Source organism: Mauremys mutica, chromosome 4, assembly GCF_020497125.1.
Source record: "Mauremys mutica isolate MM-2020 ecotype Southern chromosome 4, ASM2049712v1, whole genome shotgun sequence".
Lineage (NCBI taxonomy): Eukaryota > Metazoa > Chordata > Testudines > Geoemydidae > Mauremys > Mauremys mutica.
This window is the reverse complement of record NC_059075.1, coordinates 47,531,379-47,558,743: the sequence shown is the minus strand read 5'-3', so window position 1 is coordinate 47,558,743 and position 27,365 is coordinate 47,531,379. Positions and strand designations below refer to the sequence as shown.

At 43.5% G+C, this 27,365-nt stretch overlaps 1 protein-coding gene across 4 annotated transcripts in view; it reads right to left on the bottom strand.

The window, feature by feature from the left end:
- EGLN3 (egl-9 family hypoxia inducible factor 3) overlaps positions 1-19,757 on the bottom strand; it is a 35,041-nt gene extending 15,284 nt beyond the window's left edge. For 2 of the 4 annotated variants that reach the window (XM_045016512.1, XM_045016513.1), the window contains exon 1: positions 16,991-17,653. In XM_045016512.1, coding sequence (XP_044872447.1) covers positions 16,991-17,347 — 357 coding nt within the window. In that variant the 5' untranslated portion in view covers positions 17,348-17,653. Of the gene's footprint in view, positions 1-16,990; positions 17,654-17,828; positions 17,929-19,140 lie in introns of those variants that run through there. The other 2 variants (XM_045016514.1, XM_045016511.1) reach the window with 2 other exon arrangements.
- Positions 19,758-27,365: the final 7,608 nt, after the last annotated feature.

The following is a 27,365-nucleotide window of genomic DNA, read 5'->3' as shown; positions in this document are numbered from 1 at the left end:
GAGAAACAAGGGAAGGCATATTCTAGACCAGGGGTTCTCAAACTGGGGGTCGGGGTCCCTCAGGGGGTCACAAGGCTATTACATGGGGAGTCATGAGCTGTCAGCCTCCACCCTAAACCCTGCTTTGCCTCCAGCATTTATAATGTTGTTAAATATTTTAAAATGTGTTTTTAATTTATAAGGGGGGGGGTCGCATTCAGAGGCTTGCTAGGTGAAAGGAGTCACCAGTACAAAAGTTCGAGAACCACTGTGCTAGACCATCCAGAGGAATGGCCATGAATCTATTCTCCAAGCTTAGGATTGCCAGTGTCAGTAGCAATATTTTACTACTTTCCTGTTAGGCAGGAACTATATCTCAAGTAAGTGTGCAAAAATCCATTGATTTAGCTCCCTTTCCTCTGTTCCCAGGACACATCAGCTTAGCCAGTTGGCCTGGTAGTTGCTTTTCCCTTGGATACTTATGGGACAGATCTGGATGTTCCAGGAACAAAAAAAAATAAAAAAATTCTTGCTTTGCTTGCCTCTGCTTTGTGTTCTGTCTTGATGGTTCAGCTGTACCATTGTAGCTTTGTTGTTGCTTCCACATGTACAGAGATGCATTTATGAGAAAATGTTCAGGAGCAGGCAGCGTGTTGGGTTCTTTAGTGTGCTCAGTTCCAGGAAACTGATACCGTGTTGGGATTCTTAGAGAATCCCATTTCCCTGAACTATATGGTATCCGATCTGTGCTCCCCAACCCAATATACTACTATCGGTCATTATTCTGATGGCCACAGGGTTAGTTAAGGGTCTGAACAGAAGAAAAGGTCTCCAAAGAAGGATCAGCTGATGATCCAAAAACTATTCCTGGTAGTTCTGGTGGTTGATGAAGAAAATTTGACAAAGGGCAGAGATGAAGTGCTGCCCAAGGCACCATCTACTTGTAGGCTACCATCATGCTGAATAATTGTAATGACTGGTGTGCTGATGGTTTCTCAAGAAGTCCATGGTGAACTTTCAAGACATGTGGAATCCTTTTTCAGGTAGCTGCATCATAGATTGATGTTGCCTTAAACAGAAAGAGCTCCTTGGTGGATGATCTTATGATGGGGCTTAGGGAGCTCTTAATACCTCATAACAAAATCATGGTTCCCCAGGACCTATAGTGCGAACAATCTGTTCTTCACATGATTGAGCTTTTGGAAGCAGACTGTCCAGATAAGAATAATCTGGATGCCTTTCAGGCTCTGGCTGGTTATCAGGATGAGGTGTGGAATAGAGGCCAAGAGGCATCTCTTAATATTGGTGGTCCTCTCCAACTGCAAAGGATAGGTACCATTTGTCAACTCTGTGTTTTCAGGAGAAAGCAAAATGCTGAAAGCTAAAAAAATAAAACCAAAGTTGTATGGATTATTATGACAATAGGTCATAATGCTGCTTACAGTAACACCCTTGTCTCTTCTAATTATCAAAATAATTAATCTTCACTTATGTAAGAAGGGCGTTGTCATGCTCCTTAACCCACATATGTTTATATTTGCTATGATTAACATTTCTCTGATTTCCCACTGCTCATGGAACATAGATTGTGTTCTACAATACTGAAAAGTGGCTTTTTTTAAAAATTATGTTCCAATTTAAACTTCTCTTTATACTGAAATTTTATTCAGTTGGTGTTCTTTTTATGTGCCCACAGGCAGTACAGTTTGAGAATGGATTAACTTACTGCAAGTTGAGAGCAACCATGCTATCACCATAAAACCTGAAATTTATGAGGCTATAGCCAATTAATTACTTTCAGTCAGGATATTCAGATTTAGTCTCCAATTAGCAGATGTAAACAGGCTTGGTGCATCATTGTACCAATAAAAGCTGTTTCGGTTTAGGAAGCCCGCCCCTTAACTACTGAGTTCTGGCTCCTGGCCAGCTAGATGATGGCTTAATGGCAGTGCTACGTGCAGAGCGTGAGGGTATCGGCAATCAAACACAAACTTTACTCCTGAGTACACTTCACAGAGAGACTGCTGAAGAAAGGAAACACACACTTACAGTACATACAGTCAACGCACTTCTCATTTCTGATTCTTATCGAAAGCCCTCCTTCCTTCCCGCACTTTCATTTCCTATATTATATATATATATATATATTCTTTTAATGCTAGATACCAAAAGAGAGACTACGGTCTAAATAGATTTTTAGAACATTTCTACTTGTACTTTAAACCTCTATCTTCCTCTCCTCCCCCACCCCACCCCCAGCCCATCATCCAACCCCCCATACTATTACATTTTTTATTGTCTAGAAACAAAGCTGGGATGAACTATTCTAACTAGAAAGCATCAAACATTCAATACAGACTACTCTGTAATGAGCCACAAGAGAGACCGTGACCAAGAGCTCAACCTTGTAGAAAAACAAGTTCATAAATGCAAGCTCATTAAGGAAAACTGTAAAGAGTCTCCCCTTAAGTTCAGTTGTCAATGGGGAATAAAGGCATGGAAAGCAGAAAATAAATCTCCTTAAAGTTTTTAATCAAGTGGTTTTATATATCATGGGGGATAATGTCACAGATCCTTAAGTTCCCTGTCACCACTTAGATCTTTACCATTTTGTTTTTAATCACCCAGAGAAATATTGACAGAGACTTTGATATACTAAGTAATGCCTTCCCCAGAAACAATTAAAGTAATTGCATATATTTTAGTCTCTGTTCGAGAACATCAATATAGGGCTTCATCATAGATTTAATGGAAGCAAAACTTGAATGGGAATTTTGCCTGTGTTAGGACTGCAAGATCAAGCCTGTATCCCTTTTTGACTTATGGACGCTGTGGGAAATGGTAATACTGCCTGGAGGACTTTCAGTGTGGTGTACTGTATGCATAAATAAGCCATCTTTGCATTACCCCAATTCAGTGCTGCTGAGGGGACCTTGGGCTCCGGCTACTCCAACTTACAACAGCTGCCCCAGCGTCATATTGCAGACCAGACCCTCTCACAATACTGAGTCTATGGCTACTGACCTTTCTGCCCAGACATCCCTCTTTCTTGCCCCCACCATGCCTCCTATGACAGGGCTTCTGAGTGAAGGCAATGTAGGGCTACTTGCACTGATCCTATGCTGCTTCTGCATCTGAGGAATTTTCCCTGTCTCTGGCAGCACAGTTACGATCCCTGTATATGGGGCCAGAGCAGTTGGTGGAATTTAAAAATCATACAATTATATGTGGAGGGAACCCTAAAACTCATCTGTGTTTCATCCCAAAATTCTCAGGGCCAGCTTGGCTTCTGAAGCTATGCAAACACTACTGAGCAGCATGAACACAGATGAATGGCACACAAATATTTATCACAGCAGTACCACTAAATTAAAGCTAATTGATGAGACCGGTTATCCCTGCTGTAAATTTGGAATGAAGCTAATTCTACATTTTTGAAAGTCGACTAGCTAAGAGTACATTCATGCCTGCACTGATTTGTGCATAAACAGACATTTATGGGTAAAACCCATTAAAGTTACCACTGATAAATTACCCTCAGAAATAATTTATGGTGTGCTCTAAATAATGGACGAATTTTAGTCTTTCAGCTCCAAGACCTTTTCTGTAGATACTATTAGAGTTAAAGCAGTACAGTCCCTCCTAGCGTAAACACAGTTATACCAGTATAAATGCACTTGTACCAGTACAGCTTATCCCCATATGGTACAGGGAATAAGCTATTTCAGTATAAGGCACTGTTATGCAGTAGAATTCTGAATTAAACACCTCAGGAATGGAGGTTTTTTGTAATTCTGAAATGCTCATAACTCTGAACAAAACATTATGGTTGTTCTTACAATTGAACATTGACTTAATATAGCTTTGAAATTTCACTATGCAGAAGAAAAATGCTGTTTTCCCTTTTTTTTTTCTTCAGTAGTTTCCATTTAAGTACTGCACTGTATTTGCTTCTTTTTTTGGTCTCTGCTGCTGCCTGATTGTATACTTCCAGTTCCAAATAAAGTGTGTGGTTGACTGGTCAGTTCGTAACTCTGAGGTTCTACTGTACTGGCATAACTGCCTCCACACTAGGGTTAGACTAGACCAAAAAAAACCCACCGAACAAACCACCACCACCCTGCAATGAACACCTGTCTACACATTTTTATACTAGTACCAGGACTTAAAAAAAAATCCAGTGCAAAACAAACAAACCCTCAGCATGCAGCACTACATTAACTATACTTTGTACTTTTGCATTTTGTATCTGGAGATCAACATGATTCATAAAGGCTGTTAACCCATTATCATTTTCATTTTACAGGTGGGGAAACCAGGGCCCAGAGAAGTTAGGCAGCTGCCCAAATTCACACTGCAAGCCAACTTCAGAGTCCAGAATTGAACATAGGTTGCCCGATTCCCATACGACAGCAAGGACTGCTACTCCATAAATTCTGGCTGCATATCTACACTAGAAAATAAAAGCCTTGGTAATTTACTAGGTGGGACAGCAGCAGGGTAAGTACCAATGTGGCATGACACCCATGCGGCATGACACCCATGCTAGCCAAACTGTTTCTGCTCCATTGCACTGTCTTCTGGATACTTACACAATGGTTCCAAATACACCTTTCTGTAACTATGGTTATGGGAGGTTTTCAGAGAGCAAATTTCTCTGTACAGGTTCAGCAATCTACCAGGCAGAGTAACCTGCAGGATCAGGGCTTCAGTGGGACTGCCCATGTGCTTAAAATTAAGTACACAAGCATGTCTGCAGGTTCGATGCCTATGGGTATGTCTCGCATTTTGGAGACTGCAGGAGCAAGCCTCCCAGTCCCAGCCAGAGACTCAAGCTAGTGGGGCCCATGCTAGCAATAGCTGTAGACAGCACCTCCCTCCCTGGGGCTTCAGAGCCCAAGCTCTGTCTCAAGATACAACTTCAAAGCACAATCTACACGACTATTTTTAGACTACTAGCATGAGCCCCGCTAGCCCAAGTGGTGTAATATAAATAATAATCACTTTTATACAGGAAAAGCAATGAAACAGACAAATAAGTCTGGGTCAGCAAATGCACAAAAACTGAGAAAAAGAGCAGAACAAACGTTTCTCTAATTCAGGAGTTCTCAAACTGGGGGTCGTGACCTCTCAGGGGATCACAAGGTGGTTACATGGGGGTCACGAGCTCATGGCCCCATAAGGCTGACAGCCCTGAGCCCTCATTAAATTAAATCCCTCCCATTCTTAATTTAAAAGGGAGGAGGTCACTGTGTGAAAGGGATCACCAATACAAAAAAAGTTTGAAAACCATTGCTCTAATCATTTACAGTCGTCCTAGTTATTGTGTTAAATTAGTAGATTTTTAAAAATCAGAAGTGTGGCTTAAGTTGACACTGCCTGTTTAACTCAGGAGCCTAAATATGAATTTAGAGTATGTTAAATGTGCAACCTTGACATTCATATTCATATACCTGGCCAGCAGGACTGACATTGTTAATTCTCTTCTTCCTCCTCCTGTGAAAAAAGTCTGTAAAATATTTAACCACTCAGTGACCTTTCCTGTTGGCCTGGTTCAGCAGCCATGTATATGCTTCACAGGCATGGCGCAGAGGAAGACAGATGAAAAGCTAATCCATTAAGGAAAGGGAAATATTGGTGAATACTGGAAAGAACAGAATTCAATATAGCCTAGGGGAGCCTGTTCTATTTATATCTACCAGCTGGCAGAAAGCGATTTACATGCCTTAGCGTGAGGACACATTATAGCACTTCAACTGCAGCCACTGCCTCCTCTTCCTTCAAATCCCTTCTTAAAACCCACTTCTACCAGGATGCCTACAACAAATTAGACACCACCAGCCAGGTTGAGCAGCCATTGATATTGGTTTTATTAATGTAAATCAGTGTGTGTGTGTGTGTGTGTTCTGATTGTTCCCTCCCTCGCCTGCCAGCCCCTCACCTCTATGAGCTGCTTGTTTTCTTGGCTCCAGTCCTGCAATGTGCTCTGCTCGGGCAGACCCCTGCTCCCACATGAAGTCAATGGGGCTGTATGTGGGTGCAAGGGTCCACCTGCATGGAGCTCATTGGATGATCAGAGCCTTAGATTGTGAACTATTCAGATGAGGGACTATCTTCTGCTGTGTTTGGACAGCGCCTAGCGTACTGTGGGCACTACTGGGGAATAAATGCTATTACTAATTTTAATGTGAGATGTGCATGCTACAAGGCACTGTCAAGTACACATCCTGACGCAAAGACAGTGAGAAATTATTTGGATTGCAGTGGCACCCAGAAGAAATTAGGGCTCACTGTCCATAGGTACAAAACAATAGGTACAAAATCCACCCACCCACCCTCTCAGATGGTCCCTGCTTAAAACCTAAGCAGGACAAGTGGTGGATACAAACACACTGGGGGGAGCGCTGGGGAAACAGTGCAAGATTTTCCTCATAACTTATTTAAGACCCCCAATCCAGAAAACCATCCTTATTCAGCAAGGTACTTAAGAACATGCTTCAGTCCCACTGATTTTAAAGAGAGAGAGTCTTTGAGCATATGCTTAAGTGCTTTGCTGAATTAGGCTGAACCTTTTAAAAATACTTCTTTATTGATTTTTTTTTCCAGAAACATTCAAATCCGAACAAAACCAATCCAATCCAATAAGCAAGATTTTAAAATTGATACAACAATCATTATTGACTTCAGGACAGAGGAATGAAAACAGACTGTTTTTAAAACAAAACCCAGAAAAGGGCTAGTGCACGACCTTCAAATCAGTATATAAGGCCTGGTCTACACTGGGGGGGGGGTTCGAACTAAGGTACGCAAGTTCAGCTACGTTCGCGTAGCTGAACTCGAACTACCTTATTTCAAACTACTTACCCGTCCTGACGGCGCGGGATCGAAGTCCGCGGCTCCCCCGTCGACTCCGCCACCGCCGTTCGCGGTGGTGGAGTTCCGGAGTCGACGGGAGCGCGTTCGGAGTTCGATATTTCGCGTCTAGATGAGACGCGATACATCGAACTCCGAGAAGTCGATCGCTACCCGCGGACCCGGGCGGGTAGTATGGACGTACCCTAAGTTACAAATGTAATTTGGTCCTTTTGCTACTAAGAAGCATGCAAAACTATTTCTGTGTTCACTGTAAGACTTAATTAAACTCCTAATTCAAGCATGCAGAGTTTTGTATCAGAGCAGATCTTTATTTTCAGAACTGTGGCAAGGTCTTTGCATATATTAGGCCAATATTTCTGTAATTTGAGCCAAGTAAAAGTTAAAGAGGACAGCGAAGTTAGATGCTGATTTGGTGGCATCTCTAGCATTCACAATGCTTAACATTTACCTGGTTTATGGGGACACTTTGGTGTCCAGTATAATCTGTTTCAGATTTTGGTTTTGAATCATAGTGACAAAATCGCTTGCATTAATTAGCTTCTAATAATAGTTTTGCCTGGCATCATTTCTTTGTTTAATAATCTTATCAGAATACAGTGAGATAGAAAACTATTACAAAGAAAAGCTTCCCCCCCCCCCCCAATACACACACAGTGGGGGAACGGAGGCAGGAGAAATGGGACTTAGGGCTCTGCCAAATAGCTTGAGGGAACACAGTCAGAGATGGTTTGGTGACAAAATGCCATGGCTGTGATTCATTTAGACAGAAAGATGTAGTCTGGTTTGCATGAGCTGCCTTCGTCTTTTCCCTTCCTTCATTGTTTTTCTGTCTAATAGAAAAGATGAGCTACTTCTGGCCTACACCCTTCCACATTTATTTAAAAGTCACATAGCAATGTTATGTCAACCAAAACCATTTCCAAGGTATCATACAACAACATATCCTGTAGTAACAGAGCAATTATTCACCCTGAAACCTGTTAAGGCATGTGCTTGCAATGAGCCATCCACCACCTAGAGCGCACAGGTACTGAAAGCAGTTTCAATACTTTTCTAAAAACAAGGCTCCTCTTTTGATCCATTAAAACTTTTTCACTGAAGCTTAGAGAGAGTCTTGTCCTGCTAATGACTTGCTAACATTGCTGTTTTAGTCTTACACTTGATCACAGAAGGATTATGGTCATGCTAAATACGAGCCAGGTCTGTGACACTCACTCTTGTTGGTATATACACCTCTCTCCAGGAATCTAAAGCTGGTAACTGTTACTTGCAGAGTTCCCTTACTGAGTTGCTTAATCTCACAGGCTGCCTATTGTAATGTGAGTGTCACAGCAGACCAGGCAGCATTCAACTGGCAACTTGCCACTGCCTATTATGGTGTGGGGAAGGGAAACTCAATCAAGTAAAAAGCATGGACACATACTTTAAAAAAAGTGTCTACTGTCTGTTGTTCAGAAGACCCCTATAAAAGTGTGTAACAAATCACTGCCTACTAATTATGTCCTTATCTGCTTAGCAAACCGACTTAATATAATCACCACTATATCCATGTTTGGATTGTGTGGTGTTCTCCTTCCTCACTCCCCCCCCCACCCATTTTGAAGGGGAATTTATTTCACAGCAAAGTGAAGAATGACTATGGCTAGAATTTGTCTGTGTGCTCAGGCATTATGAAGAGTCCCCACAAAGGCCCTCTCTTGATGGGTAAAAAGTGTTTTCTTCAATTGTGTCAACTCAGTCAAGTTAGCTTAACATGGTTGAGAAGGGAGGTTGCAGGCTAGCATGTTTGAAGCCACGTTCAGCTGGCCATCTTGTGTTCTAAGGGGGAATGTAGGCTACAGCAGCGCCAGCTAACACAGCCTCAAGTGTTATAACTGGCATCCTAACAAAGCTTTTCAGTCATGTTAGGTAGCTCAGTTAACAAACTGAAAAAAGTCACCATTTTTGCCCATCAGAACTTCTCCATTGCTCTGCCAGAGCCCTGACCTGCAACACCCCTGCTCTGGCTGCTCAGCCGAGGGTATGTCTACACTACAGAACCTATACTTGCATAGTCATGTTTGCATAGCCATGCCAGCATAGTGCCCTTCCCCCCCCCCCCCCCGAGTGTAGATGCAGCCTACATTGACAGGAGTTCTTCCTGTCGGTGTAGGAAAACCAACTTCCAACTAATGTAGGAAAATTACATTAGCTATGTTGACAGAAGCACTCTTTCATCGGCATAGCTGCACCTACTCTGGGGGTTTTGTCAGAATAGCTATGTCGGTCAGGGGGATGGTTTTTTCATATCCCTGACTGACACAGCTATGCCAACATAATTTTTAAGTATAGACCAAACCAGAGACTGGTAATCATGTCTGATTATACCAGGGTAAGAGCTCAATCCTGCAACTGGATTCATAAAAGCAACCCTTAGCATCAATGGGGCTCTGAACAGGCACACTGATCCACCCAGGAGGATTGCCGGATCAGGGCCTCAACCTCTGCCAGAATTTAGGATGAAATCCCCATCATTATTTTCCACTTGTGCGTGATGTAAAATGTGAACCCTTATGATGAGTTGATGTGATAATGTCATGCATAAAATCTCTGCACCAGCAAACCACCATGCATATGAATTTTGAAGGGGGTGGGGAAGGGAAATGTCTTTATTACCTTGTGGAATCAACTCCTTTAGTAAATGTCACCAGAGTAAATTGTTAACTTAATTAGGCACAAGGAATTCCTTATGCCAGCAAACAGGTTTACCTTGCAGTATATGTGCTCTCCTACCTCAATGTAATGAACATCCATGCATTTTCAGTTCATTGCAGCTGAATGCTAAGGAGATTCATATATGAGAGTTATTAAACGTATTGCATAGAAATATTAACAGCTAAGGGAAAATTATCTCATTGCATGGAAAAATGCACAGCTGTGGAATGGTGTGAGGTCAGGAAAGTCCACAAGGCGAATCTTGCAGAGTTTCCAGAAAATTATGGATGCATCTGGGGATGCAGAAGGGGTGAGACATGCTGCCATGCAATCCCACAGACCCCGTAAATCCACAGGAAAGATTCCTCTCACTCCTGTAGCCGTTCAGGCCGACAGCTCTACTGCTCTGGTTCCACAGGAGCTATGCTGCCAACTAGCAGGCTATATGCACCTTCACAAAAAAGCAACTCTTCGATGGAGTTTCAGGCATGGATACTTCAGGCTTGTTTATGGTGTAGTTACATCCCAGCAGAACATCAGTGCACCACTATACAGGACGGCTTGTACTGATGTGACTAATCCTAGCTTGAAACATGGCAATGGAAAAATCAGAAAGTGGCCCAGTGGCCCATGACTGGATTTCAGATGTCTCACCATCTGCCATCAATGAAAAGTGAGTAATAATACAGCTTTTCAAAATTGTTGAATTCCAGGCTACAATGGGATAAAATAAACTAATCCTTACATTGTATTTCCTCTGGCCCCGATTCTGCAAACTCTAATGCATGTGCACTCTCACTGAGTTCCCCTCAGGATATATTGACAACTCTGTTCTTTACACTTCAAGTGTTCACCCGCATTTCCCATTCCTGAATGGATTAGCTTGTTATCTATCGTCCTGTCTGTACTAGGATAGTAAAGCATATGGATGGTGTCTGACAAAGGCCACAGGAAAGGTCACGGAGTGGTTTACAAACTTCCTTTTCACAGGAAAAGATGAATTGGCAGTAGCAATCCTGCGGACTAAGAGTCTGACCCAAAGCCGCCTGAACACAACAGTGGAAAGATTCCTGACTTGAGTGGACTTTGGATCAGGCTGCAGGTACATTACATTTAGAATCTGATAGTATGCCACATTTTCAGTCTTGGGCTTTTAGACACTGAGGGTATGTCTACACAGCAGATGTTAAATGTCAGCTGTATAGTCGTGGCGCTAGCGCTGGGCGAGAGCTTTCCCAGCACTATAAAAACCACCTCTGTGAAGGGAATAGTTACCAGAGTTGAGAGCGCGGCAGCACTGTCTACACTGGTGCTTTACAGCGCTGAAACTTGCATTGCTCAGGGGGGTGTTTTTTCACACCCCAGAGTGAGGAAAGTTTCAGCACTGTAATTGGCAGTGTAGACAAGCCCAAAGATCCACTGTTTAGATGCCTAAGTGCAGATTTAAAGGGCATTCAAAGGAACTCTAAGTTGTAAAGTTACTCAAATGCATAATTATTTGTAGGATCAGGCCCTCTCTCGGTAACATCAAAGTCCTGCTAGGTGGAGCAGGAATCTGAGATACTGTTTGCATACTCATTTCAATGAAGAAGTGTTTAAAAAAAAAAAAAAGTCACTGACCAGAATGAGTCAGAACAAAAATAAGGGTAAATATACCAAAGTTTATTTTGTTTTAATGCTTGATTATCAAGAAAAATATCCCCATTCCTGTGTATAATTAACCTGGCTAACTAATCTTGCTTGACAAACACAGATATAAAGAGCACTTCTGACAGTGATCCAAGGCAACTGCTCTAGGATCTCTGCCAAAGCTGAATTCCTCAGTCTGATATCATAAAATGACTTGTCTGTTGTATTTACAATTCCAATGGCTCTGGACTCTGTTGAACACTGGGCATTCTGGCACTCATCCAGAAGAGCAGATTTGAACCTGACCATTATGCCAGAACATGTGCATTTGATTAGGAAAAAAAAAAAGAAAAATTATGCATAGTTCTTCTGGATGGCAGTATTCATCAGACTTTCCATTGTAAGCTAATTGCAAGGCATGCTCCTGCGCAACTATCATAAAAATCCTTTGTAACATATAATAAACTATTATATTTCTACATCCTGTGTTCCTCTGCAATTTGATCATCAACCTACTGTTACACTGCTCCTTAGGTTTGTAACCAGAACCTGAGGGGTTTCACTTTGCATTTTAATGTTAAACAAGAAAATTGCTGGGAGGTTTGTTTTTTTTAATATAAGACACACACAAAAACTATATTTCCTCCCCCAAAATTACAAGACTATTGATGAAAATCCTCCACCTTGGCTTCTGAAGATTCATGCATTCCTTAAATCCCTGTGATGGGCGGGGAGTGGGATGGGGGAGTTCAGCAGGCATCTCAGCAAGAAATCATTACATTGGAGGCCATGTTTCAGAAGCCACCTTAGGACTCTCGGGCCTCTGCCAGGCAGGGAGCTCTGGAAGCGATCCTCCCAGATTTGCAGCCAACACCTGCTAGCTGTGGCCACACCACCCAATCTTGGAGATTAAATAAATACTTTCCCATCTGTAGGGCAAAGGTAGCATGGGCTCACGTAGGTTGGTGCTGGAGAGGATGAAGGTGCCTACTTGGACTGACTGAAGTTCTTTTAGTACCTTGAATTCCCCCGTGGATGACGACATGGATGGAGAGGTTTGGAAGGGGTGGGAAGAGAGTCTACTCAGACACAGACAAAAATGCTAGTGGTTCTCTCCTCTCTGCTATATGCTTCCCAGTGACAGTCACCCTTTATAAAGAATATGACCTCATTAAGACACCTAAATGAACTGCCCAGATTTTCGAAAGATGTTTCCGTGCACTTTCATTTATCCAGGGGCCTGTCTGGAAGTGGTTGGGTTCTGAGCTCTCTGTATAAAACAACGTCATTGGGTTTCTTAAATACAATTGAGTCCTTGTGATTACTTCTGGTTGCAAAATTTCCTACAGTCAGTGGAACTCACTTGCCTCTGCGAGTTCAGGCCTCCAGAGACAGTCACAGCCTCCAACACTCACACCAAGTAATGGTGGTGTCTCTGATGAAGTGCTTCTCAGTGGGATATGAAAACTTCCACCATAATTGCATGGGTGCAAGGTGCCCAGAGCTCTTGTTCTCTTGGGGTGTATGCAATCTTCTGGCAGAGTGACAGAAACTAACTGAGGGGTCATAGCCAGATCAGCCAGGTGATGGTCTGATTCAGTGCCTTCCTTGGAGAGCCATTGTTGGTGGGACTCTTATGGGGCCACAGCTGTACTGTAAAGCTGCCATTCCCTGGCAAAACCAGAGGGCAAGGTGGAATCGCAACATGCTCTTCACCAACAGATGAACCAAAGAGCATAGCTGCCCTTGCAGCACAGGGAATGCAGGTTGCGTCTCTCTACACTAGCACTGGTTGGTGAATGGAGCTTGGGAGTACACAAAGGAATGTTCAAACAGCACACCTGCTCATTGTGAACGGATATGCTGAACAGACCTATTGCTTTGCAGTTTTAAAATGCTCCCTGTACAAAACCGAAACAAAAAAAAAAAAGCAACGGCAGTAATACATCTTTCATCTATAGATCTCAACCTAAGTTTTAAGTGTTGACCAGGCCCTACAAGTACGTCTACACTATGCAGATTACACCAGAATAGCCGCGGCAGCACTTTAACGTGGCTTGTGTAGTCACAGCACAGCGCTGGGACTAAACAAAACAAAAAAAACCCACCACCTCAATGAGGGGTGTAGCTCCCAGTGCTGGTGCACTGTCTATACTGGCACTTTTCAGTGCTAAAACTTGCTGTGCTCAGGGGTGTGTTTTTTCACACCCCAAGCAAGAAAGTTGGAGTGCTGTAAAGTGCCAGTGTAGACAAGCCCTAAAAGAACGGGTTGTTCCAAGTGTAAACCAAGAGAGCTTCCATTGGCATAGCTAACTTCATTCAGAGAGGTGGCGTTCCTGCACTGATGGAAGTTATATTAGCTGATGTGAAAAATTTGCACCCCTAGAGACATAGCTATGCCAGCCTAATCCCTGATGTAGACAATGCTAGGTCACCCACCTCTTGGAGAAATGGCCTACCTATGCTGATGGAAGGACTTACACTTGATCTACACTGAGGCACTACAGGATCTGTGCTGTTGAAACAGTTGTAAGTGTACACATACTCATAGTCTAAGCAATTCCTTTCCATCAATACTCAAGGCTCATGTTTAATTGAATAAGCTATAACTTTACCAATGTAAAGTTTAAGGAGTAGATTTCTAAATAATTATCAGTCTTGTGATACTTGTATTCATTTCCACAATCAGAATACTTATCCCATAGCTAAAGGTTTACATGAGGGGGAAACAAAACAAACCACCACAAATTGTTCTGGATTGTTAAACACCTTCTGTGACCCTCCCTTCCTCCCCTCCCCTCTTCACCCCCATGACTTACCCCACTCCCACAAAATGCCAGTTTGCCTAAAAAAAAAGAGTAATTATAACATGTCAAACTGAAAAATGCTGAGACTGTTGATAAAAAAAATATAAAACAAAAAACTCATGCCTAGTCTACTAAAGATTTTTGAGCATCCAAAAACTCAAAGCATCTTTTAATAAGGATGCAATATAGTACATAGTCAAAATATATCTAGATTTAAAATAATTGTTGTCACCAAATTGTTGGTGAGTTCACCAAATCTCACAAGACAAAGCAAGATGGGCCTGATTTTGGATGGGAGACTTCCAAGAAACAGCTATGTAGTGCACGAAGCCGTGATAGTTATTATGGTGATTCAAAAGGGGGAAATCTTTCCCTCTGAGTCAACAACCCTGTATAGTGCAAGCGGGCACCGTCTTACTGAAGCTACCATATTTCAGTGGAGATGTTGAACAAGGGCTACCTGTGAGCCTCAAAAATCCCACAGCACCTTTTTTTGAGAACAGGGATGTTAGCCTGCGTGTTCTTGTTAATTTCCTATTGAAATTCTCCCTGCATTTTAAATCAGATACAACAACATTACTCCCTTTCAGTCCTGAACAGTTATGTAGTTTTTCTATGCACTGTTTAAAGTCTGCCACCTTCCACTCAAAAATGTTCATGGCTGAAAAGATCTATGTATATAAATATTTTGGCATCTATTTGTAAAGTGGGTTGAGTTCTCTGGAGGATACTATATGAAAGTCAGTTATTACATAAAGAGTAATAACGACTATGATTCACAAACACTGAGGGCTGTGGGAACACCACAGATTGGTTATAAAAAAATTTCCCACTACTGAAGGTGAGTCCCAGAAGAACTTGCCCCGAGCCTATAAGTTACATCCAGTGTGGGTCTCTCTGTGTGCAATTGGGTAAAAATTATCCTTCGTGCTTGGCTTGGCTCTAGCTTTAGCACAAAATCCCCTTTCTTCCCCCTAGAGGCCAAACAACGCAGTGCCTCACTTTCAGCATTAGTAACCGACACTGAGCTCCATCACTCATCCCCTCTCTCACAGCAAGCATTCGCGGCCTCCCCCCCCCCCCCCACACACACTTTCAGTTAACTTGGGTCTACTCTTGTTTAGAGCCCCAAGTCCCCTCTAAATCCAACTCTTCAACTTGATGGGACAATTTAATAAAACTAAGCAAAAAAAGATGCGTTTCAACTATTTTTGCAGATTAAAACCCCAAAGGGGGGTAGCCTTCATGAATTATTCCCACTGAGCATCCCCTGCTGAGAAACCTTAGCACTCCTATCCACATACATCCCCTTTAATTTAGTTTAAGATAATGCCGAGAGAAATTACTGGGAATTTTTGAAAATTTTTCACGGCATACCCACACATTTGTTAGGTATCAGTTGCTTACGATCCTCCAACCTCCTTTACCCAATACCTTGGGGAAAATCCTGACTGGGATAACTTTGAATATCTACCTGTCCTAAACTTTGAGCTCTTCCTAGATGTTTTAAGAATCTTACAACTTCATGTCATCAATCCTCCAATACACCTACCACAGAAAGAGATGCTAAAAGAAATAAGTTTTTAAAAAAGTCGAGTAGGAGTGTATAGCTTAGATAATTTGCAGGTAATAGGCAAGGAAGTTTTCAACAATTAACAACAATTTCGTGCATTGTAATCCCATACAGGATCACTGCCATAGTGAAACAGACTCAAGAGAAACCAAGTTAGCGCGCTCTGACTGAACTAAATTACATGTGCGCTGTTCAAACTCCACTGGGAATTGAGACTTGAAATGGCAGTTTATGCCTTTCTTTTCACGGAACTATACCTCCTTGCTCTTAACACTAAAGCACTGGATCTTTCTTTTCATGCTTCACACCTATAATGGCGATACTAATGGTTCGATCAATCATAATATCCCCTCTTTAGTTATGAAACAGTGGATACGTGACCACTGAATTGAAACTAGTTGGAGTGAAACACTTCATCCATCTGATAGTATTAAACAGCCAAATAAATCAAACATGTATTTGAACAGCCTACGTGCAAAGTAAATGTAGATCACCCCCTCCCCGCCTTTAGATAGCTTTCCCTGTCTACCTCAAAACGCCTCTGAAAGTTAGAGACAAACAGGGATGGGTTAAAAAGTGCCCATATTCGAATACTCTAGTCTGTTGTGATCAATTAGTCAGTGTTCAGCTGCACTTTACCATCCCTTCCAGTTGTGTTTATAACTATAAGCCAGGCATTGGTGGACAGAGTTGTAAGCAAATAAAGCTTCTCCTTTGGGTCAAGTAGCAGAAAACATCCATGCTGGGACCCAGGCTCTGGTCTCCCCTCAGTGGACAATTAGACTAAATGATTGCTTTGTAAATTTGTTTATTTACTCAGCTGTGGCCTGTACTGGTACATACGTGCATAAATTAGGGATTAAATTTATTACATTTTATACATAAAGAGCCGCCAGGCGCCTGCCTAGCAATCAACATTAATACTACAGTGACCAAGCAGACTCTCTTAGGAGAAGTAAGAGAGAAATCTGACAAGATAAACCAATGTATGTCGTGTACTTACAAACTTTCTTGTTTAACATACATATTCACCCCCCCCCCCCCTTTACAACTAAACTTGAAGATGCTTCTATAGCTTGGCCAGTTCTGTATTACGTCTCTGGTGTACAGGATGGATCCTTATCAAGCATGACAGGAACTGTTTATAAACAACTTACTGTACTTTCAGATCTGGCAGCTAATGCACACATTGTGCTCCAAAGGGCAAATCTACAGTGTTAACTACTTGTTGCTTAAATTGGTGGGTAGGAAGAAAAATCTGGGAGCAGTAATAGCTACAGTTCGGGAGTTTAGAAGGCTAAGGGTGCTATTGCCGGGAGTTTATAACTCAGTGGTAAAACCAGAACACGCAAATACTAAACTAAACATTTAGGAGCAACCACAAAGCCAGCGTCAATTACAAACCCAAGTAGCGATTTAACCACTCTCTTACCTTGGACCTTTCCTTGACATAGTACTTGCCCAGTCTACTTCCACAATACATCACCAGCCTGTCTATCAACGACAAGAGAAAGTTGATGGCCTCATATCCTTCCTCGGTGCCTCCGATCCACTTTATCTGGTCTCCTCTCAAATGTCTTTTGGAGATGCCATTGCTGCGGCCGGCTAGTTGACCATCCTGCAGCTCCCCGTTATAGTGCATCTGTTTCACTCGCTCCAACACACAGTCCCCTACCACCTCGCCCAGGAAATTGTCCAAGTAGCAGAAGCCGATGTCATGCAGACAGGGCACAATATAGTCGAGAGCTATTTTCTCTAGATCTAATCTCATTATAGGTCCCAGAGGCATCTTGATTAGGTCTTTTTCCCCCCAGAGTTAAGTCAAATATGCACCAAACCGGTGCTCAGTAGAGCTGGAGATGAACAATCGCGCTAGTAACTTGAGTCAACCAGCAGGTACAACTTTTTAATTTACGAAGCAAACGAGTGCAAGGTTAGTAACGAGGACAGCGTGGGAAAGTTTAGCTGCAGCAACGTCTCTCCTCGGTGGAGATTTCCAGTTCCACCCTGCCTTTGGGTTACTAGACTAGACAATTAAATGCACAGCGAGTGCACTTACTACCCCGAACTGATTCCCCCTCCTCCCGCCTACCAGCCGCACCTTTGCCGACACAGAAGTGCTTAACCAGAAGGCTGCTGATTCTGGAGCTCTTTTGTATCTGGTTGCATGTGATCCACGTGTGTGAACTCCCCCTTAGTGGCCGTAATCACTCCCCCTTTTTTGGAGCTGATGAGTCCTGCAAAGTGCAAACCCCTTTCGATTTATTTACCAAAGCAGCAGATGGTCCCTTTCTGATAATACGTCTGCTACGTGCAGAATGTGTTCTTACTCAGCAGCGATCGGCACGTGGGTGGAGCCCCGTCCCAGGGACACGCTCGCCCCCTCCCCACTCCCACCCGGTTCAGGACTTACCTAGCCAATCAGTGGGCCGAGTGGGCGTGGCCTCCTTCAGAACGACCAACCCCCAACGAGTTACGCGGAGTTCAGCCCTTCAAAGGCTCCACAGCGGGGATCGAATGACGGGGGCGGGGGGATTTCCACGAGTCTAAAGGAGGTGTGTTTTGTGGTTTAGCAGGCCCCACCCCAAACCCCGGGGGGGCGTGGTCTCCGCCATTGAGGAATTCTCCCTCAGCATGTACGCAGCTACTACAGTCACATACTACAAGGCAATGTAAACAAATGGTGCTGAAAGATTAAGTGCTAATCGACCTGCTCGTGGCAATTACCTTAACTTAATAATACAGGCTGGCAGAAGAGTTTGCAAGGGTTTATAGTATTTTTCCTGGAGGGGGGAGATGCCCCTCAACCCACACACCACCACTAGGTGATTTAAAGTTACTTTAAAAAACAAACGTGCCCCAAGTCTTATTTATCTGGAGACAGACTCCCTCATTCCCGAATCAGTTTGTAAAAGTAGCTCCTTGTGATAAACGCTCTTATGTGGTTCAATGAGATGTTTAAAACTAAAGATCTCATTCTTTTCTTGCTTTAAACTGTCATTTAAATTGTCCCCCGAAATAATAGAAATGCCAGTTTCAACATCGGAACAACCTAGTACAGTTTTGGGGGGTAGGAAAATTTAATGGAAATTAAAAGTTTAAGAACCTCGTCTATACTCTCCCCAATTTACTGAAAAGGCTTCCTTGGGGGTTTTTTTTGTGTTGTGGCATGAAGTGCATGGGATTCTGACAGTTTCTGGAAGTAACAGCATGTGATAAAGTCAATCTGATACGGAGAGCTTTAATTTTCACTTTTAAGAAACAACCCAACAATGTTGTAGCTACGGTAACCACTTCATTGTAAGATTTTCACAGCCCCCTCCAGTTATCAACTATGCCACCATATGTGTTACCTGAAAGTATTTAATCCCTACTCGTTTGTAAATTGTATTCTAATGAAAAGTTATTAGTTTATGAGGCGGGACAAATAAAGACTCGCTTAACAAAGTCCATTACCACTCAGCGTGCCTAGGCTTTGCTAAAAATCTTAATGTAAGATGTTGTGTGCATTTAACGCAGACTAGAAACCGGGGGGCAAAAGGGGGTACCTTAAAACAAGTCATCGTCACTGCAGTTACTAACCTTATGTCTTCCTCTAATTTTGTAATTCCCAAGTTTCCCATCTGCGTACATGATGAGTTTATCCATTCTGGACAGAAGATAGCCTATATTTTCACATCCTTGTTCATTGCCCTCCACCCACAATATCTTGTCCCCGCGAATAGCCTTAGTGCTGCCTGATTTCTGACTTGCCAGCTCTCCATCCTGGAATTTGTCACTCAGGTGCAGAGCTTTGACTTCTTGCAAGACTTTGTCTCCAATTTTGTGTCCCAGGAAATTGTCTACTATGCACAAGCCGTAGGAGTTCATGCAGGGCACTATGTACTGTACCACTAGTCTCTGGCCACTTCTGTGTTCTTTAGGAGGAGCTCTCTTACGGGAGGTGAGATTCAGCGCGCGCGCTCTGGCACTGGGCTCCCCTGCTTTCCCTGGGCAAGTGCCTCCTCCTGTGCATCTCGACGGATCAACTTGCTGCGCCTCACTCCTGCCCTGGGCATTCTCGCTGCTCTCGGGGTTATCTGCATTGATCAGAATCGTTTTCATGCTGGCTACCGATTCGCAACTGCTATTGCCAATTGGCGGCTCGGCTCCCCAGCTCGTTGCCATTTGCAGTGCGGTCCTCCCCGTCCCCATGCATTGCTCACATGCTGCTGCTAGCCCTTGAGCCGTGCGAGGGAATGGGAAATGCCATGTTCCACCAACAGGATGCTACAGAGGACAAGCCGCCGGGCGGGAGCGTGCACACGTACCGGCGGGAGCGCGCAGGCTCATCCGCCTCCTCCTCCCTGCCGTGCCGCCGCCTCCATCCCTGGGGGACAGGGGCTGGGAACATGCCAGTTCCTGCGAAGCGCACGAAGGCTGAACGTGCAGAACGCGGCACGAGCCCCCGCCTGCAAGGTGCGTGTCCGTGGTTGCCCAGGGGACAAGCTGGGTGGATGCGGTTCATTTTTGGCCCTAAGATCCCAAATTAGACCATTAAAAACACACAGGGGAAACAATCCAGAGACCTCAATGCAGCTTTAAGAAGGAGGGCTGCACAAACCTGGATCTAGTTACTGGAGCTTGCTGGGTCCCAGCAAAATGTTGGCCATAAAGCCCCCAATTTTAGGGCCTTAGAAAAGTCTAGCCTCTCCTGAACCAAAAAATTCTAGACTCATAGACTTTAAGGTCAGAAGGGACCATTATGATCACCTAGTCTGACCTCCTGCACAATGCAAGCCACAGAATCTCACCCACCTACTCTTGTAACAAACCCCTAACCTATGTCTGAGTTATTGAAGTCCTCAAATCATGGTTTAAAGACCTCAAGGTGCAGAGAACCTTCCAGCAAGTGACCCGTTCCCCACGCTGCAGAGGAAGGCGAAAGACCTCCAGGGCCTCCGCCAATCTGCCCTGGAGGAAAATTCCTTCCCAAGTCTGGCACAGGACTGCCCCAACCCCCTCCCCCAATCCACACCTGGCTCCAGAGGGATCCTGCCAATTTTTGGCACCAACTGCCCAAATAGATAACTGTAGCTGCCTCAGGCTCCACCAAGAATATCCTGCTCCCATGCATGCTGGAACATGACAGGTGAAAAACCCCAGATTCAACACCTAGATCCAGTCAGATCCTGGTAATTTTTGCCTCTGAATCCCTAAATTCCCTTTTCACTGAAGAAAATAATCTGATGCAGTCTGGTCCAACAGGAGTGGAAGAACCTGGCTTATGCCAGTTTATAATCTACATAGAGAAAAAATGCAGCAGCTCCTATACATCAAAAATTCTAGACCTTGTTGCAAAATGGTGCAGCAGGACAATAAAAATATGTATCCAACATCTGGATTCTGCTTAGGTCCAATTAGTTTTTATCTGAAATCCAAGAATTCTATCAGCTACACAGAAAAGTGCACCTGCTAAAATTCCACTACAACAATCCAGACCCCAAAGCATGCTGCATTCTATCTTATTTATTTTACAGGTAGCATTTGCAACAACAAATGCCATAGTTTAAGTTGCAAACACATTTCCATTACAGCTAAGCTATAGGACCAAATACTAGCAGATGTGTGCAGGGAGGATGTACATTTTCACCTGCTGTTCAAGCCCTGTGCAAGGAATAATCTTAGCACCCCAAGGGATGTAAATTGCCCCACAGTGGAGAGAAACTGGGACCATGGCCCTATTACCCATCTGCACAAGTCCACACAACAAGGCCAGCCCATTGAGGAGCGAGTTGTACCAACCCAAGGAACAATGCGGCACATGTTTATCCCCTGCAGAATGGGGAGCACTCAATGAGATTTTGCTTCCTGAAGAACCTTGCCTCACCAAGCACCTGCTGGAGCTGCTTCACACAACCCCCTACCATGGCAAAATATCACAGTATAGCCAATAATGATGTTACAAATGTAGCCAAGTAAAGGTGTGCAAAGCTAGGCTTATTAATAAATGGCATCTCGACATCTGGATGTACAAAAAGCCTTATTCATAATCGTTGTGTTTCATAGGCTTGACAGATGCCACATTTTAAAAAGAAAACTTGTCTTTCAATGATATATGAACCGCCCCTCTGCCATTCTGCATCTTCATTTTTGAAATATTCTATTTAATTCTCCATTAGAAGCCCTGGGGATATTATAAGCTTATTGCTTACATTTACCTTTGCAGTAGTTTCTCTGTAATACATATAGTAAAGTGTGTGTTGATAGGATGGTATTAATGGCTCTTGTTTGGGATGACTTGCATAACTCATTAGTACCAGTAAAGCCTTTATACTACATTATACATACCATTGTGTAGTTTTTAATGCCACATGTTTTACGGATTCACTATCTTAAAATAGAGAGTTTTAAAGATTTTGCTAGCTTATTTTTCATATCCTCCTCCTATAAAGCCTAGCTATTTTAATTCCATGGGTCCAATTGCCTTAGAAAGCAAGCAATTTTTAATACATCATAATGTGATTTTAAAGTGTGCTACCTCTTGATCCAATTGGACTAAAAAGAAGGACCCTAAAAATCTTAAGCACCGACTGCACTAGGAAAAGTTTCTAAACATCTCCCACCATTGTTAATACCACTTCATCAAGTACTAGGAACAGTAGGAGGCCTAGTATAGACAGTTTCTTGGCTTCCACCACTGTTTTTAACATCTCCTAACACTGCTAAACCCAGGTCTAATTGACACACAGTGGCCTTGTCCAGATTATGTTTTGGAAGGTGTTTGTCAGCCAATATGTTAACAGCCTAGTATAGACTGTAACTCCACCAGTTTAACAGTGTTAAAGGCACACTGCCATGTGAAGATGGGTTAGTGAACTGCCTCCTGTAAACACCTTTCAAATCCTATTCTAGACAAAGCCAATGTTAAAGGCTTTGTCAGCTCATCTGCTCTAGGGCTCCTGATATTGCTAGTGGCAATGGAGCTGAACCAGTGTCAGCAACAGTGGGAAAATTTCTAAGAACTGACACTGGTTCTTGTGAAAACATGGCCGTAGACATGTGAGATTCCTAGTTGTCTAATGGGATTAAGCAACCATATCTTGTTCCAATAGCCCATAAACTATTGAACCTTAAACTTGCTGCATGTTCAGGACCAAATGTTACCTGTCATGCACCTCATTGAGAGGACTGGATTTTCATGGCATGTTGTTGGCTGTTCAAAGCATCTCAGAGATTTGGACTGTTAGAAGTAGTCCTGCTGAAATAAATGCATGAGCAGAATGCAAGGATGGCAAAGACACTTGATAAATGCCAGTATTATATGGCTTGACAATGTATCACAGAGTTTATCACATGGATATCACCTGTCAAAGATATTAGTAACCAGAAAGTGAAAATGACTATAAGGAAAAAGGGGCAGACAATTGATTTTCATTGTCTAAGATGAGAGAAGTTTATAGCATAAATAGTGAAAAACAAATTGCATTACAAAATTCTTACATTTCAATACACAGTGTTATTGGTAAAATAGGTAGAGAAATCTAGTTGTTCACAATGTACCAGTAATTTTTAAATCAATAATGCCCTTTTAGGAATCAGGATGAACAGACATTCAATATATGTATTTCCTTGTTTTTAAACTCGTCTTTCTTGACTTGTAGTGCCAACTTAAAGAACAGCTTCCCTGTGCAAGTACTTAAATTTGAAAGACAATAAATATAAGTTTACAATAAGTCTTTTTTTATTAAGAAATGGGATTATTTTTAAAAAGACATCACCCCCGCCCAAAATTATGTTCCCGTGTTTCTAGAATTAAACACTAAATCCCAGTGATACAAGTACAGGTCTGCACAGAACACTGCTCTGTACTACAGATTCAGCCTGTTGTGATACATATGTCACCAATGAAGAGTCAGAAACTATAGCTAGTTTATATGCAACTGTCAGGGATAGGTGAGGGACACTATCAGGGTATGAACAGAGTTTAGTGGAAGTAGTATTTTATTGTTTCTTGTTTACACTTCAACATAGTCTGCAGAGGATTTTTTTAAAATCAGATATGCCCTTTTTTGCCTTTTTAGAAGATATAAAGAAATTCTGAAAGTTTCATAGCCTATTTGCCTGCTTTTTAGCTTAGAAATAATAGTAGTGTCAGATCTCTTCTTCCTTTTCTATTCTGGAGGGATCTCATGGGGCCCTCAGAGTCATATCAGCAAACTTTGAAAAGCTTACAGAGCCAAATAGCAGACACACATGTTATCTAAAAGGTGAGCTTTATTGATGGGGTGTGGGCGTGGAATCTCTACCGAAGGCTTCTGTCAGGGTGTGCTCTACTCACCACTGGGTGGAGTCTCCTTTTGGCAATTAGCTTCACCCAGTTCAGCACCCCCTTTCTGGTCTTTCAACACACAGCTCTCCTCCCACTCACAAAGTCACAGTACAGCTGCTTCATGACTCATAGCCCTCCAGCCAGATCACAGTCATTTCCCGAACCAGGGGAGTCTTTTCAAGTCTTTCTGCACCAGCAGCATGTCCTCATGCCTGATGCCTTATGTTTCTCTCTCAGGGCTTGTCTACACTACTGCACGGGGTCAATCTAAGATACACAACTTCAACTACGTGAATAGCATAGCTGAAGTCGACATACTTAGATCTACTTACTGCGGTGTCTTCACTGTGGTAAGTCGACAGCTGACGCTCTCCCATTGACTCCACTTGCGCTTCTTGTTCTGGTGGAGTACCGGAGTCAACAGGAGAGCACTTAGCGGTCAATTGCTCACATCTATACTAGACATGATAGATCGACCCCCGGTGGATCGATCGCTGCCCGCCGATCCAGCAAGTAGTATAGACAAGCCCTCAGTCTTCCTATTCACTGCCCCTAGCAATACCACTCTACAGTGGATGGTAGGGGAATCCAGGCTTGCCCTCTACTCTGGATTCCAGTCCAGGGCCCTACAGCAAGCAGTTAAAGTGTATGGCTACATCTACCTTACCACTCTGTCTCTTCCCTGGAATACTTCCTCCCATGCTTCCCAAAGCTTTTCATTTTCTAGCCTTCCTACTCAGACCCTTCTCCCTCAGGCCTGATAGGTAAATGCTTTCTCAGAGGTTCCTCAGAGAGAGAGGCTACTTCTGCACGCTTCCTCCATGTAGACTTTCACTGTGGCTAGCCTCCTAGCTTTATGGAATCACTGCTTGTTCCCTCACAGGTGAGCTACCTTCTAGTTAGTGCCCTTCACACAGCCTAAATCTCCCCTATTTACAGCTTAATTGGCTGATTGGGCCTTCCTGGCCTAATTCTCTCTCAGGGTGTTTGGGGAGCACACACCATTACAGCTTTCTTTCTCCAAAATTCTAGTTAGACAATGAAGTTATATAAGTGTTCTCTCTCTCTCACACACACACACACACCAAAAACAACAACAACAACAACAACAAAACAATTTGACTATTCTTCTAGTGTCAATTGGCTCATCTTTCACTCTTTTGGTTCTTATGATGTCATCATTTCACTAGTTCTCCAGTCATCACTGATGTTCCAAGACAGATTTGACCTGAATTTCTAATGTTAAAACACAAACAAAAACAACAACCAGGAAAAAAAAAATTTCTTTAAAGAGACTCTTTCAGGCCTTCTTTATAAATCATAAAGAAGCAAAAGAAAAGTAAAGAGCATAAGTCCAATAATTCCCCACCCCACGCCGCCCCTGCCCTTTGCAGATCACGTTTGCACGTTTCCAATTCTATTAGCTGGTCAAAGGAAGCAGCTTATTAGCTGCATTTTTATCATTCAAGCCACCAGTGTGAGGTTCTGAATACATACTATTTTAGTACACTTTTAACTTGACTCTGGGAGCTTTCCTGCCATGCACTAAAATTGAAATTCCATTTGACTCCCAATTATGATTGTCCAGCTGAAACTCCAATAACAGTACAATTTTTAAAAAGCTGTTCTATAGGTGATCTGCAAAGGATTTTATAAAAACCTGCACTTATGCCCTTTTTTTTGCTCATTTTTGATGTACATAAAGGCCTGAAACGTTTTTATCAAATGAGAGAAAACTTTTTTGTGTGTGCGTCTATTTGTCTTTTAATCTTAGAAATGTCAGAAATATTAACTCTGTCCTTACCTAGTTTTGCTGGAGAATTGCTTGACAGACTCCAAGTATGTGAATTTAGCTCTTAGGTATGTCTACACATAATGCTACAGTGGCACAGCTGTACTGCTGCAGCTACGTCACTGTAGCATGTCAGTGTAGACACTACCTATGCCGATGGGAGGACCTCTCCCATCTGTGTAGGTAATCCACCTCCCCAAGAGGCATTAGCCAGATCAGTGTTTTTCAAACCGTGGGTTGTGACCCACTACTGGGTCGTGGCATGTAAGGCGCTGGGTCGCCTTGCTCTGGTCAGCACCGCTGACTGGGATGTTAAAAGTCACGCCGGCTGTGCTGCCCAGCTAAGGCAGGCTAGTGCCTACCTTTTCCAACACCGCGCTGTGCCCCGGAAGCTGCCAAAAGTGGGTCTGGCTTCTAAGCGGGGGGGCCATAGAGCTCCGCACATTTCCCCTGCGCTGAGCACCGGCTGCGCACTCCCATTGGCCGGGAACTTGGGGTGGTGGTGTTTGCACGCCTTCGCCTAGGAGCCGGACCTGCTTCTGGCCACTTCTGGGCACAGTGCGTTCCACGGTGCCAGGACAGGCAGGAAGCCTGCCTTAGCACCCCACTGCGCCACTGACTGGGAGCCGCCGGAGCTATGTCCGAGCCTCAACCCCACGCTCCAATCCCCGCCCCCATCTGAGCCTCCTCCCAAACCTGGAATGCCTTCCTGCACTCCAAACCCCTCATCTCCGGCCCCACCCCAGAGCCTTCACCCCCAGCCCAGAGCCCTAACCCTCCTCCCGCGCCCTAACCTCCTGCCCCAGCCTGAGCCCCACCCTGGCGCCACTCCTGCAGCCCTAACTCATCATTCCTGGTCCCACTCCAGAGCCTGCACCCCCAGCCCAGAGCCCTGACCCCCTCCTGCACTCCAACCCCCTGCCCCAGCTCAGAGCCCCCTCCCACACCCTGAACCCCTCATCCCCGGCTCCACCCCACAGCCCTCACCCCTGTACCTCAACCTTCTGCCCCAGTCCTGACCTCTTCCACACCCCAAACTCCTTATCCCCAGCTCCATTGGGTTGCTGGTATCAACAATTTTCTTCAACTGGGTCCCTGGAAAAGAACTTTGAAAACCACTGAGCTAGCTCAATGGAAGAGCTAGCTGCACACCCCAGTGCAGGGGCAATGCGTAGGGGGGCATGCAGGGTCACACCCCTGACCGACAAAAGTTTTGCTGACAAAGTGCTAGTGTACACATACTTGAGTTTTCAGTCTCTTCATTCTTGTCATATAATTTTATAAGTTCTCCAGTCACCATGGTCCTTCCTGCAATAGTTTTTTTTTGCCTAGAGTTAATTGATTGCTAATTAACTCAAGATAGCTGATGCCTTTGTAAAGGCTAGTGTGGACACGCCCAGGTTGCAAACCTTTCTTCTTTACCTTGGCCGAGCCCTTTGGCTGTGTCTTCACTAGGAAGAAAAGTATATTTTAACCAGTGTTAAACAAACCCATGTTAACTAACCTGTGTTAAAATCCTAGTGAAGGCAGTCACTTGTAATTTTAACTTCTATTAGTGTGTTGAGCTTGGCAGCCACAAGTATAGCAGAAAATAGGTTTGTAACGTGGAACAATCAATCGGTGAGTGTACTGGTTAGCATTTACAAATGTGTTATCTACAATGTAAAAAGGGGAAGAGGACAACTTTTTTTTTTTGGTAGGTCG